At 32.7% G+C, this 22,039-nt stretch overlaps 3 protein-coding genes across 5 annotated transcripts; 2 read left to right on the top strand and 1 right to left on the bottom strand.

Moving 5' to 3' along the window:
• Window positions 1-679: 679 nt before the first annotated feature.
• LOC123682343 lies at window positions 680-8,971 on the top strand. The gene is made up of 5 exons (XM_045620909.1): window positions 680-1,490; window positions 1,863-2,170; window positions 2,229-2,623; window positions 5,362-5,759; window positions 8,691-8,971. The coding sequence occupies exons 1-4, from the start codon at window positions 927-929 to the stop codon at window positions 5,751-5,753; spliced, it is 1,659 nt and encodes a 552-aa protein (XP_045476865.1). The 5' UTR covers window positions 680-926; the 3' UTR covers window positions 5,754-5,759; window positions 8,691-8,971.
• A 582-nt stretch (window positions 8,972-9,553) lies between these two features.
• LOC123682620 (vesicle transport protein SFT2B) lies at window positions 9,554-12,525 on the bottom strand. 3 transcript variants are annotated; one of them, XR_006747838.1, is made up of 4 exons: window positions 12,310-12,525; window positions 11,822-12,109; window positions 9,895-10,086; window positions 9,554-9,844 (listed from the first exon to the last, which is right to left on the bottom strand). XR_006747838.1 is itself a non-coding variant. In XM_045621358.1 (4 exons), exons 1-3 carry the CDS (start codon window positions 12,376-12,378, stop codon window positions 9,955-9,957), a joined length of 489 nt encoding a protein of 162 aa, XP_045477314.1. In that variant the 5' UTR covers window positions 12,379-12,524; the 3' UTR covers window positions 9,554-9,844; window positions 9,936-9,954. The 3 variants fall into 3 exon arrangements, 2 of the variants coding, with proteins under 2 accessions (XP_045477314.1, XP_045477313.1); XM_045621358.1 differs by having other exon boundaries at window positions 9,936-10,086; window positions 12,310-12,524; XM_045621357.1 differs by having other exon boundaries at window positions 9,554-10,086.
• A 2,410-nt stretch (window positions 12,526-14,935) lies between these two features.
• LOC123682143 lies at window positions 14,936-21,129 on the top strand. The gene is made up of 4 exons (XM_045620577.1): window positions 14,936-15,161; window positions 18,721-18,899; window positions 20,028-20,141; window positions 20,961-21,129. Exons 1-4 carry the CDS (start codon window positions 15,030-15,032, stop codon window positions 21,118-21,120), a joined length of 585 nt encoding a protein of 194 aa, XP_045476533.1. The 5' UTR covers window positions 14,936-15,029; the 3' UTR covers window positions 21,121-21,129.
• The last annotated feature ends 910 nt before the right edge of the window (window positions 21,130-22,039 follow it).

Genomic DNA, 22,039 nt, shown 5'->3' with positions numbered 1-22,039 from the left:
TATCTTGGTTGATTTTTTTATGAGTTTCATATAAACCATAAAAATTATTACTAAAAAATGTCTTACACGTTTTCGAATATCTCGAACAGAAACCAAGATATAGCGCAAAATTTAAAAAAGTCGTTTTTCGAGAATGAATGATATCTTAATATTTCGAAAATAGAGATCGGGGATTCTTGAAGATTTTTTTTCTAAGTTTAATAGTTCTCGAAATGCTCTCAATTAGCATCGAACGACCACTAACTCACCGCAAGCGCATCCACCAAAATCAAATAACGCTCGGGGGTCACAGGTCAAATTGGTCTAGAACCCGCTTTCAATATTATCTACTAGATGGATTTTTATAAAATGATACGAGCAACATGAATCATTAGATCGGGGATACTTCTCCGGGGTTCGATACAAGGAGGATATTTAAAAAATATCACTTGATATCGTAACTAAAAATATACATGTATACATATATGTAGATGTATTTCTGTGATTATTATTCTGTAAAGATGAATAAATCATTAAAGAATGGAACATGTTTTCTATTTCTAACATAATAGCGTAAAATACGAAATAAAATACACATATTGCCTCTCATATTAATCGATCGTATCCGTTTTCTGCTTCTAATCCTTATTTGACGTAATCCGCGTCCCACAGAAAAATAGTTTTTGAATTTTCGATAGACTGTAAGCGTAAAGTTGGTTACTCTGTGGTTTTGGTTAATTTTCATTAATCTAAAAAAATGATTCAATAAAATGTACTATGTGATATTTTCTATTCAAAATATTGAATAAATGATGGGCGAATGGAATTGTTAGTAAGGGTAACCCAATATTTATTGAAAAAAATACCTAATTGAATTATATTCTTCTCATCCAATATAACCAAGATTTTCGAATAAATTCCAAAGTAGTTAATAAAATAAATGAGAAATGGAGCACGATACTTACTGCCATGAATGTAAAAGAGAATATAGCGGAGTAAGCAATTTAAGAAGACATATAAAGAAATTCCACCCAGAAATTCCTCCACCTTATCAAGAGAAGAAGGATTACCCTTTTACTTGTGAAGAATGTGGTAAAAACTTCAGTTATATGAGAAACTTTAAAAGTCATAGAAAATCACATTTACCTCCTGATCAAGTAGTTGAATATAATAAAGCTAAAATTAAAAAACGGTGTCCTATTTGTGAATACTCGGATTGGGATAGAAGAGGACTATTCCATCATTTTCGAGAAGAACATGAAATAGTTATACTTCCTGAGCATAAAGACTTTGCAGATTTCGATTCTTTTCTTGAATGGAAGAAATTGTATGAAAATGAAAACAAGAGTCTCTTTATCAAAAGGCATGAAGCAAGTACAGCAAAATATGAAAGTACAATGATTTATAGATGTCATAGATCTGGATATTATCAACCTAGAGGAAAGAACATAAGACGATTGAAAACTCAAGGAAGCTGTAAAATAGATGGCTATTGCCCTGCTACTATAAAGGTGAATAAATGGAACTTCTACATTTTTTAACTTTCAGAAATAAAATACCTAAATTTTTGATTTTCGGTATTGGAGTCAATAAATGTCATTTATGTTTGAGTACCAAATTGAAATGAGTTCAACAACAGTGTATTACTTTTTATTGCTAATCATTTGAATTCAATTGTACAATGTCTTGTTCACTTTGATAATTTAATGATGTTTTCACTTTATTCTATTTTTTCATATTTACTTTAGGCTTTGTAGGTGTCATTGCCCTTTGCTTTTATCATTTTTTAATAATATCAATTGTGATAATAAGAAGTGAACAGCTATTACCCAATCAATGAGAATTCTTTGAAAATAAAGATTCCTATGAATATCACCTTTCAGGCGATGAAACATAAAAATGGATCTGTGAAAGTTATGTTGTTTGCCACTCATGTGGGACATAATGAGGATCTCCCACCACTCACAGTATCTAAACAAGAAAAACGTGAAATCAAAGCGAATGGTAAACTTAAAAGTATCAGATTACGTCATAAAACTAGCTTGACCCTACAGAAGGATTTGATTGTTAAAACTAATCAAGGTTGGCTGTTTCCATCTTGTAAAAGTGGAGAGGTATATTGTATAACAGCAAAAGATTTAGAATGTCAGTGTGAAATTAACTGTTCTGAATGTAAAGTCTGCATTCATAGGTGTGTACATTTATTTTTCCAATTACCGATGACAAATTTTCAAAAATCTATTTTCCAGGTACTCATGTACTTGTTCCGATTCTACAAAAAAAGGTAACATGTGCAAGCATGTCCATTTGTTATGCCAGCCTCATAAAACGGAAGAAGAAATGTTGCAGCAAGAGCAGTTGCAGCAGGAGGAACTCCAAGAACTAAAGAGTGATCAGATAACTGAACATTATGAACAATTACAACATGAACAACTTCAACATGAGCAGCTTCAGAATGAGCAGTTGCAACATGAACAATTACAACATGATCAACTACATACTGAAGATCTTCAACATGACCAATTACAGCATGAGCATCTTCAACATGAACAGCTTCAGCATGAGCATCTTCAACATGAACATCTCCAGCATGATCAACTGCACCATGAGACACTACAGGCTCAACATCATTCGGGACATTCAGGTAACTATTTCGACATAAAACCATGTACCACATCAAAGAGAAATTGGCTTTTAGTGAATTTGCTTGAGATGCTGTTCTTTACCGCATCACCGCCCTGAATTCAATTGTTTAGATTATACAGGGTGTCCCTTAAAGACCACGTCGAACCGAGGGAGAATGTAGATCAAAGGATAACCCACCTGCTATGACAAATTTCCCATTATAAAAGTCTTACTATTTTCGAGATATTTTGTTTTTTTTTGAAAATAATGAATTTTTGCCCCTTTCAATAGTTTAGTTTTTTACGGTTGGTCCAATTTTACACCTATTTGGTTAATTTTTTCAGTAAAATATTGCTGGAGAATGATTTCAACGTTTACATTAAAAACATTCTCCGAACATTATAATGGGGGGCTGTGAGAAATATTTTTATTGAAAATTTTGGTAGTGGATTCTTTCGTTCATGAAGTTTAGTGGAACCAAAATGTACTGAGCTACTGCTGCACATTACACCAATAAATTGTCTATTTTATAGTGATTTCAAAAAGGTACCACACAAGTCATTTGTTATTCAAAGAAAAAAGATATGGCTGTTTTTATCCAAATAGGTACGTTTCTGACAAAATCAAGTTTGTCAATTCTGTTAAGAAATCTTCGATGTTGCATTACCTAGTGAGCAATGGCAATTGTTTACTTGCGAAAATATTACTCGCATAATTCTTCACCCCAACGAAATTCAATTTTTCCGGCAAATGTTGCGAAAACATCATGCAGATCCAGATATTTTCAATAAGATCATTTGGACCGACGAGTCTTCCTGTATCAAGGATGGGTACATGAATCTCCACAATTTGCATAGCTGGAATATCATAAATCCACACGAGGTAAACAATTGCCATTGTTCACTAGGTAATGCAACATCAAAGATTTCTTAACAGAATTGACAAACTTGATTTTGTCAGAAACGTACCCATTTGGATAAAAACAGCCATATCTTTTTTCTTTGAATAACAAATGACTTGTGTGATACCTTTTTGAAATCACTATAAAATAGACAATTTATTGATGTAATGTGCAGCAGTGGCTCAGTACATTTTGGTTTCACTACGATTGGCTAAACTTCATGAACGAAAGAATCCACTACCAAAATTTTCAATAAAAATATTTCTCACAGCCCTACTTTAAAATGTTCGGAGAATGTTTTTAATGTAAACGTTAAAATCATTCTTCAGCAATATTTTACTGAAAAAATTAACCAAAAAGGTGTAAAATTGTACCAACCCTAAAGACAAAACTATTGAAAGGGGCAAAAATTCATTATTTAAAGAAAAACAAAATATCTCGAAAACGGTAAGACTTTTATAATGGGAATTTTGTCATAGCAGGTGGGTTATCCTTTGATCCACATTCTACCTTGGTTTGATGTGGTCTTCACGGGACACCCTGTATAGGATGCTAAAAAATCTTTTCTAAAATTTCAAATGGCCATTCTCGATTATGCATCAAATGTTCATACAGCTGATAAAAGTCCGCTATAGAGAATAATGATTTCTGCATACAGAGAAGATATGCAAGGTGATTCCAAAAATATCAAATTCTTCAGTGATCTCCAAAAAATTGAGCGGTGTAATTTCATTAATTTTCAGATATTTTGTGGGATATCAATTAAGATTGATAATAACATCTCCTGAATAAACTAACATATCTATTATGTATGTATTCCTTATATTATATTTTATATTGATCACAAATGGTATTCACCTAAAATCTTATTATACAATGATTTTCTTGTTATTTTACGAGATTCCTTCCTTTCACTTGAGTCGTTCTACTCCCTACTCATAGTTTATATATTATACATGTAGGGTTTTTATATGGTTGTCTAGGGGTTTATATAAAAGGCCGCCGGAACTTAACTAATGTTTATTTACACTTTGTACAATCTTCGTCAATTGAATGTACAGCCACTGAACTTTCGTCTATAGAACTATCGAAGTTATTTTATTCCGTCTAATTGTTAATAGTCTAATTATCGAATTATCTAACTCGCTGCGTCTACTCTTTTACGTCGAACTCTATGCGTCTATCACGTCGAATTCTTTAACCTTTTCCCGTCTAATCTGTAACGTCGAATCCTAACTATGTCTGTCTACCATCTTACGTCGAATTTTTCCCCCGTCATCTGTATCGTACCTCAGTCCTTAAGTTTCAAGTACCTCTTCCCCTTACGTCTCCCTATATCGATAAATCTGCATAGTCCAACCTTTTAGGGTCGATCGTGTGGTTCTCGTTTCGTAAAGTCAGTAGCGTATCATTCAGTTGGGTGTTAAGAATTTGGATCCCACATACATATCAATCAAAATAATTTAGAGAAAATTTTTCAGAGGTGTGTAGAATCGAGTATTCCGGAATTTCAGGCATCTAGAGTTTAATAGGAAATACATACATGAAAGATATGTCAGTTAAATTCAGGAGATGTTAACCTCATCAATCGCAATTGAAATTGATATCCCTGAAAATGAATGAAATTCCACCGCTCAAATTTTTCGAAATCACTGAAGAACTTGATATCTTTGGGCTCACCCTGTATATCTTCTGTGCATGCAGAAATCATTTTTCTCTATAGAGGACTTTAATCAAAAAAATTCAATTCAATTTAATAAAAAATTCAAACGAATTCACAGAAAGCCAATTTCTCTTTGATGCGATGCGTGGACCTTTATCACTATATGATTAATTATTACTCCTACGAATTTTAGATGATGAGCTCATAATTTATGAAGGTCTTCATCCCGATGATGATACTGATATGCAAGATTTAGCAGATCATCATCAACATATTCAAAATATGCTGGAAGATCGTAAGCAGTCGATTCTAAATAAATTGAACGATGTTCTGCAACGTTGCAACAACGAAAACCTCCTCCGTGAGATCGAGATGTATGTTATTCAGTTAGATGCTAGAGTGGAATGCGGAGTTTTGGCAGTTCCACCACTTGTGCCCCTTCCTAATACACCTGTAGCAGTGGCTGTTGCTACACCTTTATTGGAAATTTCCTCTCCTAAAAGACAAAAGGCGGTGTTGACGGAGTTGAAACAATCAAAACCTATCATCAGGTTTCAAGCAAACGATTTGTTCAGACATTTATAGTTCAGGGTAAGTTCAAAATTCACTTTTATTATGTCGTTTTTTTTTCTTGAGTCGAATTCATAGTCAATGTTCAACGAAATTTCAAACAATTTTTAGAATAATAGAAAAGAGCGATATTTCATGAACTGTGATTTAAGTACTGATATTAGAATTTTCACAGGTAGTCACACAGGTTTTATTGTTGTTGAATTTTTTATTTTTCTCATTTTTTGTTACAGTATCAGCCACTTGATTTTTTTAAATATATTTGCTTCTGAATATATGCATATGACTTATTATTTATTATTCGATGTCCAAAATTACTCATTAAGGGATTTCACAAATCTGTCAGATTCGAAGATTGGAGATCTATGGTTAGCTCTCTTACCCCTTCTAGAAATTAACAGAAAATGCGACCAATTCTAGCTGCAAAAAAATGCTAAGATTTGGGTGATTCAAGTTTATACACATATTGAGTATGGTCTGTATATCTCCTTGGTTACTATGGATAGTAAGTTGGTGGTCCGTATATCGATCATCCGAAAGAAAAGTTACACATCTCAAAATCTTGAATTTTTAGATTATTCCATTGAATTACTCCAAAATAGTTGAAGTGAAATTGACACATGCACCATCAGTTAGTTATTCAAGCTTTCACGTGACGATTTTCCAGTGAAAACTCAAACTAATTTGGAGTAATTCAATGGAAGAATCTAGAAATTCAAGTTTTGAGATGTGTCATTTTTTTTCGGATGAGCGATATGTCAAATTCCTCAAAAACTGGTGACTATTTCCTCAAACTTCGGTGAGTTATCTGTCACCAGAGCAACGGTACTTTTATTCTGGTTAGGTTTGGTAACCACGCCCACTCGGCTTGGCAGTTGTCATTTTAATTTTCAAATTGTTGTTTATATTTCATTTTCCATGACATCTAACACTCTAAAAATTTATTATTTTAATTGTAATACAAATACCTTTCAGATTCATTAAGAACTTTCAGTTGTTTACGAATTAAAAGAGATCAATCATTTTTAACCTCCAAAATTCTGTCAAAGAAAAATTTGGTCGACCAATGAGAAGTGTCAAGCGCTCCGTAAATACGAAGCATGTTACCTGAAACATTGAAGACAACTTATAAATAGTAACTGCTATGTAATTCTTGGCGATATACGGACCATACCCATTGATAACAAACGCAGAACGGAACTTATCCGATATCTAAGCAGTGATCATGTTACGCTTCAATTTCACTTATATCATAAAGTAACAATCACGTTTCTCAGTAGAATCATTCCTTATTTTAAAAATGCTGTTATAAACTATCAAAATTTACAAGTTTGATCATTGAGAAGTAACATATGATTGCCTATTCTAACAAACATAATATGAAAAGGATGGCAGATAGAGATGAGCGATACCGTGATTTCTAGATCACGTTGTTAAGCCCCGGTGCACACATCCGACATTTGCAGTTGCGACATCGTTGCGGTGTCGTACGCTAGTGTGCATGCTCCCATTTGATTCTTTGTACCACAGCCCGTATGATGGCAGTTACGATGTCGCAACGGCACGGCGGGTAGTGTGCATGCTCCCATTTGATTCTTTGTACCACAGGCCGCAAGTACGACACAGCAACTGTGTCGTAACTACAAAAGTCGGATGTGTGCACCGGGCGTAAACGTTCCTGTTCCTTTATGATATCAGTGAAATTAAAGCGTGACGTGATCACTGTTTAGGTATCGGATTCAGTTAGAGTTCGTTCTCCGTCACCTCACTCCCAGTGCTGCACGGAACGGACGCTAACCGAATCCGATACCTAAACAGTGATCACGTCACGCTTTAATTTCACTGATATCATAAAGGAACAGGAACGTTCACGTTTCACAACGCTAAGCACGGACCGTGCTTGTTATTATTATTTGTATGAATCACCCAAACCTTAGCTCTTTTGTCTTTCTGTTAATTCTTTAGAGGTAACAGATTTGTGGAATATGGATATGAATCATTTTGGACATCGAAAAATAAATAATACCTACACATACAATAATTCACATGTGAATATATATTGATAATATTAAGTGGCTGATACTGCATCAAATAAAATAAGAGAAAAACAGAAAAAGAAACAATCAGAAATGTACAAAAATATAGTAAAACCAGTTATTGAATAATTAAATTTCCTAAATATATTTGATATTTTCTATTAATTTCTGAGCTAATCAAAGAATTGTGAAATCTCTTAATGAAAAGGTATGATTTTTAGGACATCGAATAATAAATAATAAGCCATATGCATATATTCAGACGTTTATTTATTTATTCAATAAAAATGATGAGTAATCAACCTCCAAACAAAATACACTCATTTTATAATTGTATATAAAAAATAATTAAGGGGCTGATACTGTAACAAAAAAATAAGAAAAAAATTAAAAATTTTACAACAAAAAATTCAGAAATGGGTAGTTAAAACAGTCCCTAAATAATCGAATTTCCTAACTATATTTGATAAATTTTTCGAAAGAAAAATAAAATTATTCCTATTCATTCTCCACCAACGACATATTACAATTGAGGAAGAGAATCATTTGAGTTTTTTTATTAGTTAGCCTGCTTCGACGTTCTGTTTATATTTGTCCGGCTTTCGAAAACAATCGTTCGCACGGAACTTATGTTGCTAGAGTGCATCAATAAGTGCCGACAAAGGTTCCGAAGCAATAAAAACATCAGGCTGGCTTCATAATTTACGATTGCATGGACGTTGATATGCCCTGAAAATATCTGTGAAATGTTCAAACAGTGATCCCATCACGCTCTGTATTCGTTTTTCGGAACCGTGACAGTCTGATATCAGTGATTAAATCACAGTTCGTGAAATATCGCTCATCTCTAATGGCAGATACCTAACTAATAATCCAGCCTGTAATGCAAAATTATCAGTGATTTATGTTTTTGTAGGTTATTCCAGAGGAGGTAGTGATTACTTCTGAACTGGAAAATTGTACAGAGTGATTTTGAATCTTATCTACCAAGATGCAATTGTAGCAGTAAAACTTTCATGCATTCTACGATTGGTGTAATAAAGAAATTTGGTGTAATTGTGTACTGTTCTTATACAAATTTTAAAATGTTATTGAATGTTCAGCTTGGGCAAAACGCCATCACATATTGTAATTATATTAAATTATTTTAGAATAATTAAATAATATCAAATATATTTTCCTATTGTATTGCATTTAGCTTGACGTGTTTTTATTTTTACCTTTCAATCCATTATTTTTATTATATAAAAATATTCTTTCGAGTATTTTCACTTTCAATTGGCGGCAAAACTGTGTAGCAGTAGCGGCGCCAACTTTCAAAAACAGGGGTGGCCAAGGGGGGACCTATTTTTTTTTTTGGGAGGGGGGGCCAAAGTGAAGCGAAATGATAGTTTTGCTAATCTTGTTATTATTTTGGCCTTAGTTTTTCAAATTTTAGGGGGGCCTGGGCCCCCCTGGCTCCCCCCTAGCGTCGCCACTGCTGGGTAGGAGAAATTAACTATGCTTTCTCATTATATTTTACCCACAAATGATCTTTCAAAGAATAATTTTGAACATTCCTTCATCATTTCCTCAAATTCAATTCCAAGATGTATGTTTTTCATTAAATATATATATATTTTTTAAACATCCATTTATTTATAAATTCCAATAAAAATTCAAAATTCTTAAGATAATAGTTTGAATATTGAAAGAGAATTCCAATAGATATTTGGATATTCACTTCATTCAATATTTTTTTCAGAATAAATACAAACAGTTCAGTATATTACATAAAAGTACATAAATATTGAAAATATATTTCAGTTTTATATACAATACAAAGCTTATTTATAAAATACATCACAAAATAGATTATTTGGACCATTTTGAGCTAAGGAGCACTTATTATTGTCTGCTTTCCTCATTAATAAAAAAAATGTCATAATTACATTATTCCAAAAATAAAAGTAAATTTATTGTGACTTGTATTGTTTGAATGAAAATTGTATTTTGGTAACTTAGAGAAAATCTGATAAATGAAATGAGGCATACTTAATGGAGTTCTGACTATATCCAACATGAGACAAACTAAAACAAATAAATTAATATCAATTTCATATGAAATGTAGAAATTTAACCTATGTAGTTCTAACTGAAAATTTCAAAGTTAAGTAAGTACCAGTTATGATTAAAGCTGTTTAGACATCTATGCAAGTTGATAAGGTCTTCTTGACTGCATCTCTAGCATACGGTATGTATGACAAGGAATACCAGGTCATTGCCAGAGATTGAACAATGATCAGCAACAATGCAAGCACAGGGTTTTTTAGCTAAAATTAATTGAGAAATGTGAATTTTGGAATGGCCATTGATTAATTTGAAAATGTATATTTTCTTATTATTTATAGAAAAAAGTTGTTCAATAACAACAACAGATGGTTTCAAACGAACATAAAAGTTTACCTACACTCTAGAGTAGCTAATGATAACTTTTATAATTTTCCCAAAAAATAACTGCTTAAGTATATCCTGATTGATTTAGGATGAATCAGTAAAAAATCAAGAAAAAGAAAATTTTTAAGAATAAAAGGTTAATGGTTTTGAGGGGGAAGTCCACTCATGCCAGAACCTCTTATCTATTCAATTTCCCCCTAGGTGATCAACTTTGGAATTTCAAAAGGGAATCCCTGTTCTTTATAGTAGATTAGTATTCTAAGACAAAAAATACAAAAGTTTCGTACGAACAATATTCCACGAATCGTCACAGATGACTGTATTCGAGTTTGTATTTTCCAACCTTAAGGTACACGTTTCATTAATCATTCCACGTTTTATGCTGAACTGTTTGTTTTCAGAACATTTACTGTCATAGATCATTTGAAAATGGCGAAATTATTTGTTTTTTATTCAAAATATTACCCATTGATTAATAAGGATGTACCAATCGAAAGAAGATTATTTGGAATCTAGAAGAAATCTTCCTCAGGTCGTCTATCTTTATGTGCAGAACATTTTCCATTGTTTCAACAAATAGTTGGAAAATTAACGACTAAAATTTCATGTGAATGATAATTGTATATATTAACCATACACCCATACAACGAAAGGTAACAAATGGGATACAGATTATATATATTGAGGTCGTTCAATTCAAATTCGAATAGTCATCTGTGACGATTCATGAAAAATTGTTTGTACTAAACTTTTGTATTATTTACCCCAGAATACGAATCTGCAATAAAAAACAGGGGTTCCCATTTGAACTTCCAAAGTTGACACCTGTACCCCCACAGGGGGGAATTAAATTTCTTTTATTTTTTCTTCTCTGATAGTATTAAGTATTCCAATGCTGAACGACTTTCTGTTTTAACTTTTTATTCGAAACATTTTTCTGTAAGATGTTTCCTATTCCATATCTTCCATAATACCAGTTTTAGTAATAAATTTTCAAAAGATCTATAAGATACTCAAATTTTTATTTTATTATACATGGGGTATCCAAAGTTTGGGTGCTTAATAGACGTTTCTGGAGAACTGGGTCTATTGGAATTATGATATTAGTTGATATTCTCTACTAAGCTTCTATAGAGATGCTTCTGGTTATCTAGGGAATGAAAATGATATTTTCTAAAGAAAATTTGTGTTATTTTTCTTCTCTGATATAATTAAGTATTCCTATTCTGAACGACTTTCTGTTTTAACTGTTGCATTATTTCAAATAGTTTTTTCATTAATATTTTGAAAATTGCTTGAAATAATGAAACAGTCATCAATAAATCGTAAGTTGTAACAGAAAATGTTTCAGAATTGAATACTTCATATTACAGAAGAAAAATAATATTTTAATAATTTTTTTTAGAAAAATCATATATGTTATTATCTATTTATGTATATTTAATTATGTTCAATCGGACGTACTAAGGGCACAAAATATATTAGCTTAGTAGAGAATATCAATCATAATCCCAATTTTCAGAATGGCCCAGTTCTCCAGAAAAGTCTAATAGGCGCAGGAACTTGGGACACCCTGCATACCCTTAGAGTATATATAAACATAAAACTCACCACAAATGCAGCAATGAGTGTCAATATGAATGATATAATCACTATACAAGTAGCTAATGCTCTGGTAGCGGCAAACATTTTCTTTATTTGGTTAAAAGGTCCCATCAAAAATAATGTACTGAAGAGAGACGTTATATTCCCTAATGTATAAAAAGCTGCAAACAATCTCAGTCCTCCATGAAAAAATAATGCAAATGAACCTAATATTGAAAATGCAATTCCAATAACAAAACATGCAATGAATCCTTTAATTCTTGTAGACCAACTGAATGTTGCAGCATCGCTGAACTGAAATCAAAATAATATGTTGCGTTCTCTTGTATCATTGATACTTTGTTCATCATAAAAATATCAGATTTTATGTTGAATAGTAATTTGTAGGTTTAGACATGCAAAAAGATTAACTACTCGCATGTCAGCACCTAGAAAGTTTATGCGATAGTACAGAATGAAATTGGTTTATAGATATAGCAATGTTTTCACTAAACCTGATCCATAATTCCGCTTTCTTCATCAGGAGAATCATTTCCAGTTAAAACTCTTTTTAGTTTATCCATTTCTAATGTGATAGTGTGTACTTGTTCTGAATTATGAGAAATTAAAAATTTAAAAAACCCATAAAGTGATCAACTTCAATATTTTGTTCCTTTTTCAGTTCTCCACCTATAAAAATAAAATTGTTTAAGGTTAAAAAGAAACGTCAACATTTATTTTTGATATATTTCTATGTTTTTATTTTCATAACAGATATATTCTGTGGTATCTGTCATGGAAGAAAACATTTTGGTCCACTTCTTCTTCTCTATCCACATTTTGAATTTTGGTAGTTATCCAAAAATAATACTGGAGTGGCCACTCGCTCTTGAAAATGTTCAAGATGAAACTAGTGGCTTTTGAAATTGAAGGGACTATATAGCTTTCTTGAATTTTAAGGCGATTGCCATTAATTCACTTGATTTCCGCATCAGATGTTGTAGAAGGATTGGCGTTAGGTTGTCGGTTGTATGAAAAAATAATGAAAAATTCATTCTTTGATTGTAAAAAAGAACTGAAGCTCTAAGTAAATATTCAACTATTGAAATACTATCTAATTATTCCAATTGGTGATGGCAATAAAATTAGAATGTTCACTTTTCGATGTGAAGCCCATTCTCGGCCGGAAATAGTGAAACTGGTGGAAAAGTCCGAGTTTCTGGGACAATTGATGTGAAGAATCGAAACTGTATGCATCGCTCAAAAACAACTGAGAATATTGCTGCCAGTTTTTTTTATGAAAACCCAGGTTTGTCGATTCTTCGTCTATCTTCGGAATTAGGCATTCCACAAACGATTTTACACCGTATTTTGCATGAAAACTAAAGTCTGAACTTATTTTTTTCGAAAATACGGCGCTTCGTGTCCCATAATCAACTAAACAATCACAATTTTGCAACAAAAGTTTCCTGGACTTGTTATTTCTTGAATAGGCAAGGGCGTAGAAATGGGGGATACTGAGAGTAATTACCCCCCCAAGAATTTCAAAATATAAAATTTCAGGAATCTCGCTAAGACGAAGAACGAGAATTTCTCCATAAAATGAACCAATAATACAGTTTATGAGTTTATTATCGTCTTCAAGATGAGTACTTTTATTGCATTACGAGCTCGTCTTTGTCCGAAGTTTATGATTTCCCTTTATCTATCCGCTTTCTCGGCATCGCCCCTTATTTACCATCTGTGATTTTACACTTACCTGTTGTTTTCAGTTTTTTGTATCATTCTCGTCACAAAATTTCAGTATTGTATTTATCAAAGCACTGAACTGAGTAATTCGCATCGAAAAATTGTTTGGGCTGTGTTGTACAATTTATTGTGTTTCATTCAAATTGCAATTCATTTGTGAATATATCAGTTTTTAATTGACTTTATCTACAGGATGTTCTTAAATTGGGGTACAAATGAAAGTGGCAGAATTTTTGGATCATTTAAAGAAAAAAACTCCTATAACATGAGTCCGCAAACGATTTGTTTTTGAGATAGAGGTGTTAATGTTCAAGTTTTTATCAAAAATCACTTTCCCCGAATTGGCATAGTTATAATCTCATTTAAAGTTTTCATCATGTGATATCCTAATTTTGAATGCAAATCTACAGGGAGAATTTTTTCTGAAAGGGTGCCCGCTTTTTTCCTCCAGAATTATTTACACTTTTTGGTTTGTTGAAATTTTGTAGTATCTGCAATCTATTTCAAGAAAAAAATTCATACAGCTCACTATAGTAATTCTCAGGAAAATCCAAATTATTATAAAGATCCAGTTAGGTAACTGTGATAAATAAATTATAAGTTTTGGTACTTATTTACCAACTCTGTTGCGAAGATTAATTAATGATTCGAAAAACTGGTTAAGCATCACAAAAAAGTAGGACTACAAGAAACACCCTGTATCTCGAAAACAAAGCTTTTGCGAACTCATATTTATGGGCCATTTTATTTTAAAATTATTCAAGGAATTTCTCATTTTCCTTCGTAATTTCAATTCAGGAACACCCACTATAAGTATAAGATAGAAACAATCCAATTATTAATAAAAAAAAAAAATATTTCGAGTAATTGGTTCAAACTTCGTTATCAAACCTCTTTTTCCCACATTATAGATATGAGTAAACAATATCGTCAAAAATTTATTTTCGATTACCAGACAAAATTAGAAATATGAAAGGGCGGCCACACTCTGGGCTAAATTGCCGCCCCTAGAATAGAGACGCCTGAAACAGTCGCTTCACTGTTTCACCCCTAACACTGGCCCTGTGCATACCTTCCTATTCACAATGTAATAAAGAACCATTGATTTCTCTTAAAATATAAATATTCGTTTTTTTTTCAGAATAAAAATGAAACTTCTTAATGGAAAACCCTTTATCAAGTACGTTTCAGTTATGTGTATAGTGTAGTTGAATGGAAACAATTAAAAAAATGAGGATTTCAGGTTGGTAGGTATAGCTGTTAATTATAACTGCACCTGAATAAAATGTTCCTCTAGAAATTATCTACTCTAAAATGACTACTGTTCAATAGAAATGGGATTGAATTGAATAGCATTGTTTGAACAGTCATTAGCGTGTTTAGGGAATTTGGTGACCCTGTTTATTTTCTTCAGATGTCCAATAAACGGTAAAATTTCAATATTTTTAGCACTGGTTACAGCTCATAGGAAATAATTCCATCAACTATGAAGTTTAACGTCCATTCTCAGTTCTTGTTACTGTCAATTTTTTTATTTATTGTGTCTAGTGCTATTGATGAAGAAGATTTCAAAGTTGATAACTGGAAATTTCATTTTATTCCTGGTACTTCTATGGGGGTAAGGGAGATTCAATTATAGTTACTATTGGTGTATATTTGTTACGTCGTTGAGGTAAAAAAACATTTTCAATTCGAGAAATATAGTTTCCACCAAATTTGAACTGTGTAGTAAGATAGTGCTATAGGTAATAGGGTAGTATAAACAAACTTTTTAGAAAATATTCTACATATTGTTAAGTTTTCGGATATACCTATATTTTTTTCAAATCGAATCAGTCCAAAATTTCGATGGAAACATCTTACGGTAAAATCTTTCGAATAACAGGTTGATTGTTTTGAAGGGGAGCTTATGACAGAACATTTGCATTTGATTGCCCCATTTGGGGGGTAGGAGGGTCAACTTTAGAATGTCAAATGAGAACCCCTGTTTTTTATTGTAGATTCGTATAATACGGCCAGAGCCGTATCTAGGTACTATTGCGCCTGTGACAATATCTTAGACAACGCGCCCCGTTTTCGAAGATTTTTTTTCATCGATTTATTTTCTTATAGTATTTTTTTTCATAACTTAAGTCATATATTTTGTTATTATTTTATGCTTAGTACGCAAATTCTAGGAAAGCCTAGCAATATTTTCAATGTTTCCAGGAAGGACGTAGAAATGGGCGGTAATCACCCCCCCCCCCCAATATTTCCAAAATATAAAATTTCAGAATTCTCGCAAAGACGAAAAACGAAAATTTTTCCATAAAAAGAACCAATAATCATTTTACTTTCCTCTGAAATCGACACGGAGTACAAAATCGGACCCTTTTACGGTTTATGAGTTTATTATCGCTTTCAAGATGAGTACTTTTACTGCACTACGAGCACATCTATGTCCGAGGTTTATTATTTTCCCTTATATTTAAGTATCCGCTTTGTCGGTGTCGCCCCTTATTTTCCATCTGTAATTTTTGCATCCGTAATCGGTATGCACTTAGTCGTTGTTTTCGGTTTTTTGTTTCATTCTCGTCACAAAATTTCAATACTGTAGTTATCAAAGTACTGAACTAAGTAGGTAATTCGCATCGAAAAATTGTTTGGGTCGTGTTATACAATTTATTGTTATTCATTCAAATTGCAATTTAATTGTGCAGATATCAGTTTTGAATTGATTATATCTAAACGGTGTTCCTAATGTGTACAAATGAAAATGATAGATTTCTCGGATCATTTTGAGAAAAAAGTCCTATAACATGAATCTGCAAACGCTTTGGTTTTGAGATACCGGTGTTTTTTTCTCATAGCACCTTCCCTTCACAAAATATTCAACTTGAATTGGCATAGATCTTCCGATTTAAAGTTTTCATCTTGTGATATGCTTATTTTGTATGCAAATCTACAGTGTGATATTTTTTCTGGAAGGGTACCTGCTTCTTTCCACCAGAACTATTTTTTGGTGAAGCACTGGCTCTATAAAAAAATGTGGAAAGAAACTCTTGTCTAGTACATCACTTTTTGGTTTGTTGTAGTTTTGTCGTATTTGCTATCGATTTCGAAAAAAAATTCAAACAGCTCCAAATTATTATAAAAATCCAGTAAGTAAGCTGTGATGAATAAATTAATTATAACTTATGGTACTTATCAACAAATTCTATAGCGAAGATTAATAAAGATTCGATAAACTAATAAATATAAACATCACTAAAACAATGACTATACAAGAAACACCCTGTATCTCGAAAACAAAGCGTTTGCGGACTCATGTTTATGGGACTTTTTTTCTTAAACTTATCCAAGGAAAACCCAGTATAAGGTGGGAACAATCGAATTGATAATAAAAAAAATATTTTGAGTAATTAAGATCCAACTCCGTTATCAAACCTCTTTTTCTCACATTACAGATATGAGTAAACGTTGTTGTAAAAAAAAGTTTTCTATCGAGGTATGGAACTGGTACCTACATTAAGGTCGTAAAATTCAAACTCGAAAGCAGTCATCTGCAACAATTCGTGGAATATTGTTATGAAGAACTGGGATTCCCATTTGAAATTCCAAAGATGGTCTCCATACTTCCTACAAGGGGGAATTAAATAGATAAGAGGTTCTGGCATGAGTGGATTCCCCCTCAAAACCATATCAACCCTTTTACATTTTTTCGTAAGATGTTTCCTTTTTAAAATTTTTGACAATAGTCAAATAATAAAAAATCACACGGCATATTCTTTCATGTGAAAATAAAATGACGTTTCTCTTTACCTACAGGTACTTTGATTTGGTCGAAGAGTAGAACTATTTATTATGCTGATTGGAATATATTTCTTTATGATTTAAAATTCTGTTTGGCACAACTGTTTACTACAATCGCGAGATGTTAGTCAAAAACTGAACAAAAAGTATCGAACTACCACTAAATACCTGATATGACCACTGCTTTTTCTTTTTGTTTCTTTTGATAACTATTAGTTTACTTACTATTTCAAAACAATTCATCAGTCAATATAATAACGGGTGTTTCTTTCGAGGTGTATAATTTTAAGTTAGCATTAGGTACTATTCAAGATGGCGACCTATTAAACAGATGTCAAGTGATTTATTCTCAGTTTGGTTCGGCAATTCATCATGAATAGACTCACGCCTGAACAACGCTTGCAAATAGTGCAATTTCATCTCGAAAATAATGGTTCTGTGCGGAATACGTATCGCGCACTACGTCCATTTTATTTTGTTTAGCGATGAAACGCACTTCTGGTTGAATGACTACGTCAACAAACAAAACTGCCGCATTTGGAGTGAAGCTAATCCTCAAGTGTATGTCGAAACACCGTTACATCCAGAAAAACTGACTGTTTGGTGCGCTTTATGGGCTGGTGGAATCATTGGTCCGTATTTCTTCAAAAACGATGATGGCCAGAACGTTACAGTCAATGGTGATCGGTATAGAGACATGATTACTAACTTTTTCATTCCTGAATTGAACAACCATGATGTCCAGGAGCTGTAGTTCCAACAAGACGCCGCAACATGTCACACAGCTCGTGCCACAATCGATTTATTGAAAGACACGTTTGGTGACCGGCTAATTTCACGTTTTGGACCTGTGAATTGGCCTCCAAGATCTTGTGATTTAACACCCTCTAGACTACTTTCTGTGGGGCTATGTAAAGTCATTGGTCTTTGCGGATAAGCCACAAACCCTTGACCATTTGGAAGACAACATTCGCCGTGTTATTGTCGATATACGGCCACAAATGTTGGAAAAAGTTATCGAAAATTGGACGTCCAGATTGGACTACATCCGAGCCAGCCGTGGCGGTCAGATGCCAGAAATCATATTAAAAATGTAATGCCACAAGATTATCTTGCGGATAAATAAAATTCATGTCAATCGAATAATCCATCGTTGTTTTATTGCAATTTAAAATTCTATAGCTCTAAAAAAAACACCCTTTAAAAGATAAAACAAAGTTTTCGACAAATATCTACTTACCGAAGTCGATTACTGATAATTGGTTTAAAAATATTTATTTTTTTTTATTATTCTTTCTTTTTATTTTTTTTTTATGAAGATAGACAATGATAATACGTATAGATACTTAGTTTGTTTTATTAACTTTTCAATATTTCATTTGCAGTTATTTATGGCGCTTGCTTTACCCTTAGGCGGTCCCTATAGAAATGCTTATTTGGCTTATAATTTTGAAGCTAATTATCAAGTCCCTGGAAACGAGACATCTTTTGAATATCCACCCCTTCTAGGAAGAAACATTGACAGGACATTGATTTATCAAGCACTAGAGACTAAACTACGATCGTAAGTGTCTCCCAACTAATCTATAGATGTGTTATAAATATTTTTTTCTCAATCTGAACAATTCACCTGATTGAGATCGTATTTCAATTAGATTTTTAATCAATTTCGTTTAAAAATCGACTAATAGTATTTTTTAAAATTTTTAATGAAATTTTAAGGCCTAGTTTATGGAAAACTAAGTAATAATAATTTTATGCTCAAAATTTGCATATTGGGGTTTGAGGCAATGATCTTTCTCCCACAAACATTTTCAGATCTCTAGAACTTTCGGTTATACCGGACCACTACTTTCTTATTTCAAATAGCACACCCAGTATATTTATTGCATCATTAGATAGCTTATTTGATGACAATTTAAGCAATATGCCATAACTCGGATGAAAACTCAACGGTTCATGAGTTAATGGGATTCTAATGAAAAAATGGGGAGTCAATTTAAAAAAAAAAATTTCTGCAGAAAAAGTTTTTCGAAAAAACCTCTTTGATTTTTGATCTTGCCAATACGTAGTACCCACTATGAGACTGTTTGCGGTTTGGACCAAAAATGTACAAGGTGTTTATGATGAGATCATGAACTCAATTTCATCAAAACTCAAGATTTCCAAATTACAACCTATATTTTTTAATTCTTTCAGTAATTCTAAATTCTACGTATAAAAGAGGAGGGTTACTATACCTATAATGAAACTATAAACAAACCTATAACTAAAATGAAAACTTTAAGAGTTGTCGAGGAAGAACTTGAAATGAAAAAAAAACGCAATTTTGAAATTATTAGAGATACAGCAGCCATATTCACGCAACACTAGGTCAGATTTTACTTTTTAATGAAATTAACCGTGGCATTCAAGATCTGAACCTACCCTTAAGTTGAGTTTAGTTAGTTTTCAGCTGCTTTCATTAAAAGTTATCGTGTTTACTAATGGCTGGACGGACGAACAGAATTGAATTCTTCCTCAAACTCGTCATCAATGATTCTAACCTTATCGTTGAGAGACTATTTCCATAGCAATATTCACAGAACGAACGCTCAAAAATTTAGGTAAAATATTGGCCTATAACTTTAGCAAATTTGAAAATAGATTTACTTTATGGCGATCCAAACTAAAATTTACCTATTCTTCACAGAATTGGCTACTCAGGAAAACCGTGCCTACTGAGAATCATTTGTGAATTAGCTTCATCGCCAACCATTCTTCACGTAAATGGTATTTTGGGAGATATTCTGCATGTTGTTTTTACGTAAGTATTGATATCACTTTCGAAAAGTAACTACGAAAAGTAAGTACTCAGATTACTCTATACAGTGTGTCTACGATAAGATGAGGTGAAAGATACCTACTAGAACTAGATCTAATATAGCCGTTCAAAAATTAGATGGAGCAATATAAACACAGTAAATCGCACAATTTGCGCATAGGGCGACTGTTATTGGCCGAACAGTCTTAAATTCTATCCCTCCTCTGTCTCTAACAGTCTGCCAGGATCGTACTTGCAACGGAATTTGGATATCAATTGTGAATTTATGAATTGTATATCCATTTCACAGAAGAGTAAGAGACTTGTTGATATATGTATTTTATGTTGAGATGTTTGGTATATTTTATTTGTAGATTAATATGGAGTAGCTACAGAACAAACTGTACGATTATGTACAGTTAATTATTCTTAGTTCGACTCTTCTAGACCCCCCTATTTATGCGTGAACTTGTTTATAATTACTCCGTCTTATATTTGAACATACTGAAGGTCATTTAGTTATAGAAAAAATATTTTTTTCAAACCTCGCAATATTATATCTAAAAAGTTTTGATATTCAGAAATTTTAAAATTTTCTCAGGAGAAAAAAAACTTAGGTATGTAAATCTCTGCCATGAACAAAAAATTCTAATAAACATATTTCCGCAAAGTACGGTCATAACAGAAAATACAGCTCATTTTGTCAACCTTCATTCCTGACCAGCTCTAGACAGAGAATATCTTTTTATAGTAAGCTCTCTCCAAATACTATTTTGTACCTAATTTTTAGTTGAAATTAATATCCATACTTATATGTTACAGCCCGTCAACATCGAAAAATAAAAATTTAGAAGAAGATTACGAAATTGCTGAAGAAGTTGGTAGACAGTTGAAGGATTGCAAGAAATTTTCGCAAAAATGTGACACTAGTTTTTTGGATCTTGTAACGTGGTTAGGAAATTCTTCTGAAAATATAGGATAAAAATTAAGTAATTTTGTGAATTTTCTCTTTGCTTACCCCTTTTCAAATAAAGAATTTAATACTCATAAAAGGTAAGTTCATTTTATTTTTAATATCAAGACTATTTCATCAGGATGATATTTCCAATGATAAGGGCAGTGGTGGTACCAGATGTCAACGATATCTCTCAAATAAGTCGGACTCGGACAACTTTAATATTATTTCAAAGCTTGTAGATACCTATTTGATGTCTTTAAAGCTTTTATTCACACATGTCATAAAATGACTTGACTGCCCGACTGGAATCTCTTGGGTTCCTGGCTTCCAAAGTCTCGAGAAAACGCCTCGTGAGTGGCGGGCATTACTATCGGCACGTTTGAATGTTTAATGAGTTTATTACCCATGTTGTTGCTTTTATTGGTAGACCAGAAAGGGCAAATTTGACTGGGATTTTTTCTATCTGGTTTTTCCGAGATTTGCATCGAATCTTTCGGGCAGCGTACGAATCCTATAAAAAAACTCGAAGCCCATAAGGGCGAACCCCCCAAAATTCAAGTCCAGGACCGCCCTTTGTTAGTGGTTCGACTTTCATATCATTCAAATCTTGTACTGGGAGCAAAATTTGTTGGACTTGTGATACCAAAAAATTGTAAACTTTCTATGAAAATGTTACCTATTGATTCTACTACAGAAATAACTCTTGTCCACTGAACCTTCATTTTTGTTCAACGCCGTTTCGATAACAATGTCGTCATCTTCATAAACTAAGGAACTCAACTAAAATTTCAATACAAGATTTATTTCAATATTTTCCTTCAGATACAAAGAATTGGCACAGCCGTCTTTACAGACGGGCAGACAGCTGAAAAAGACGCCGGCTATGGAATTGCCAAAGCTATATTTAAACAAACAAAAGGTTTTCATAAAAACGTAATATAGA

This window comes from Harmonia axyridis, chromosome 6, assembly GCF_914767665.1.
Source record: "Harmonia axyridis chromosome 6, icHarAxyr1.1, whole genome shotgun sequence".
Taxonomy (NCBI): domain Eukaryota; kingdom Metazoa; phylum Arthropoda; class Insecta; order Coleoptera; family Coccinellidae; genus Harmonia; species Harmonia axyridis.
Note: the sequence above shows the minus strand (reverse complement) of the source record. Positions and strands in the feature narration are given on the sequence as shown.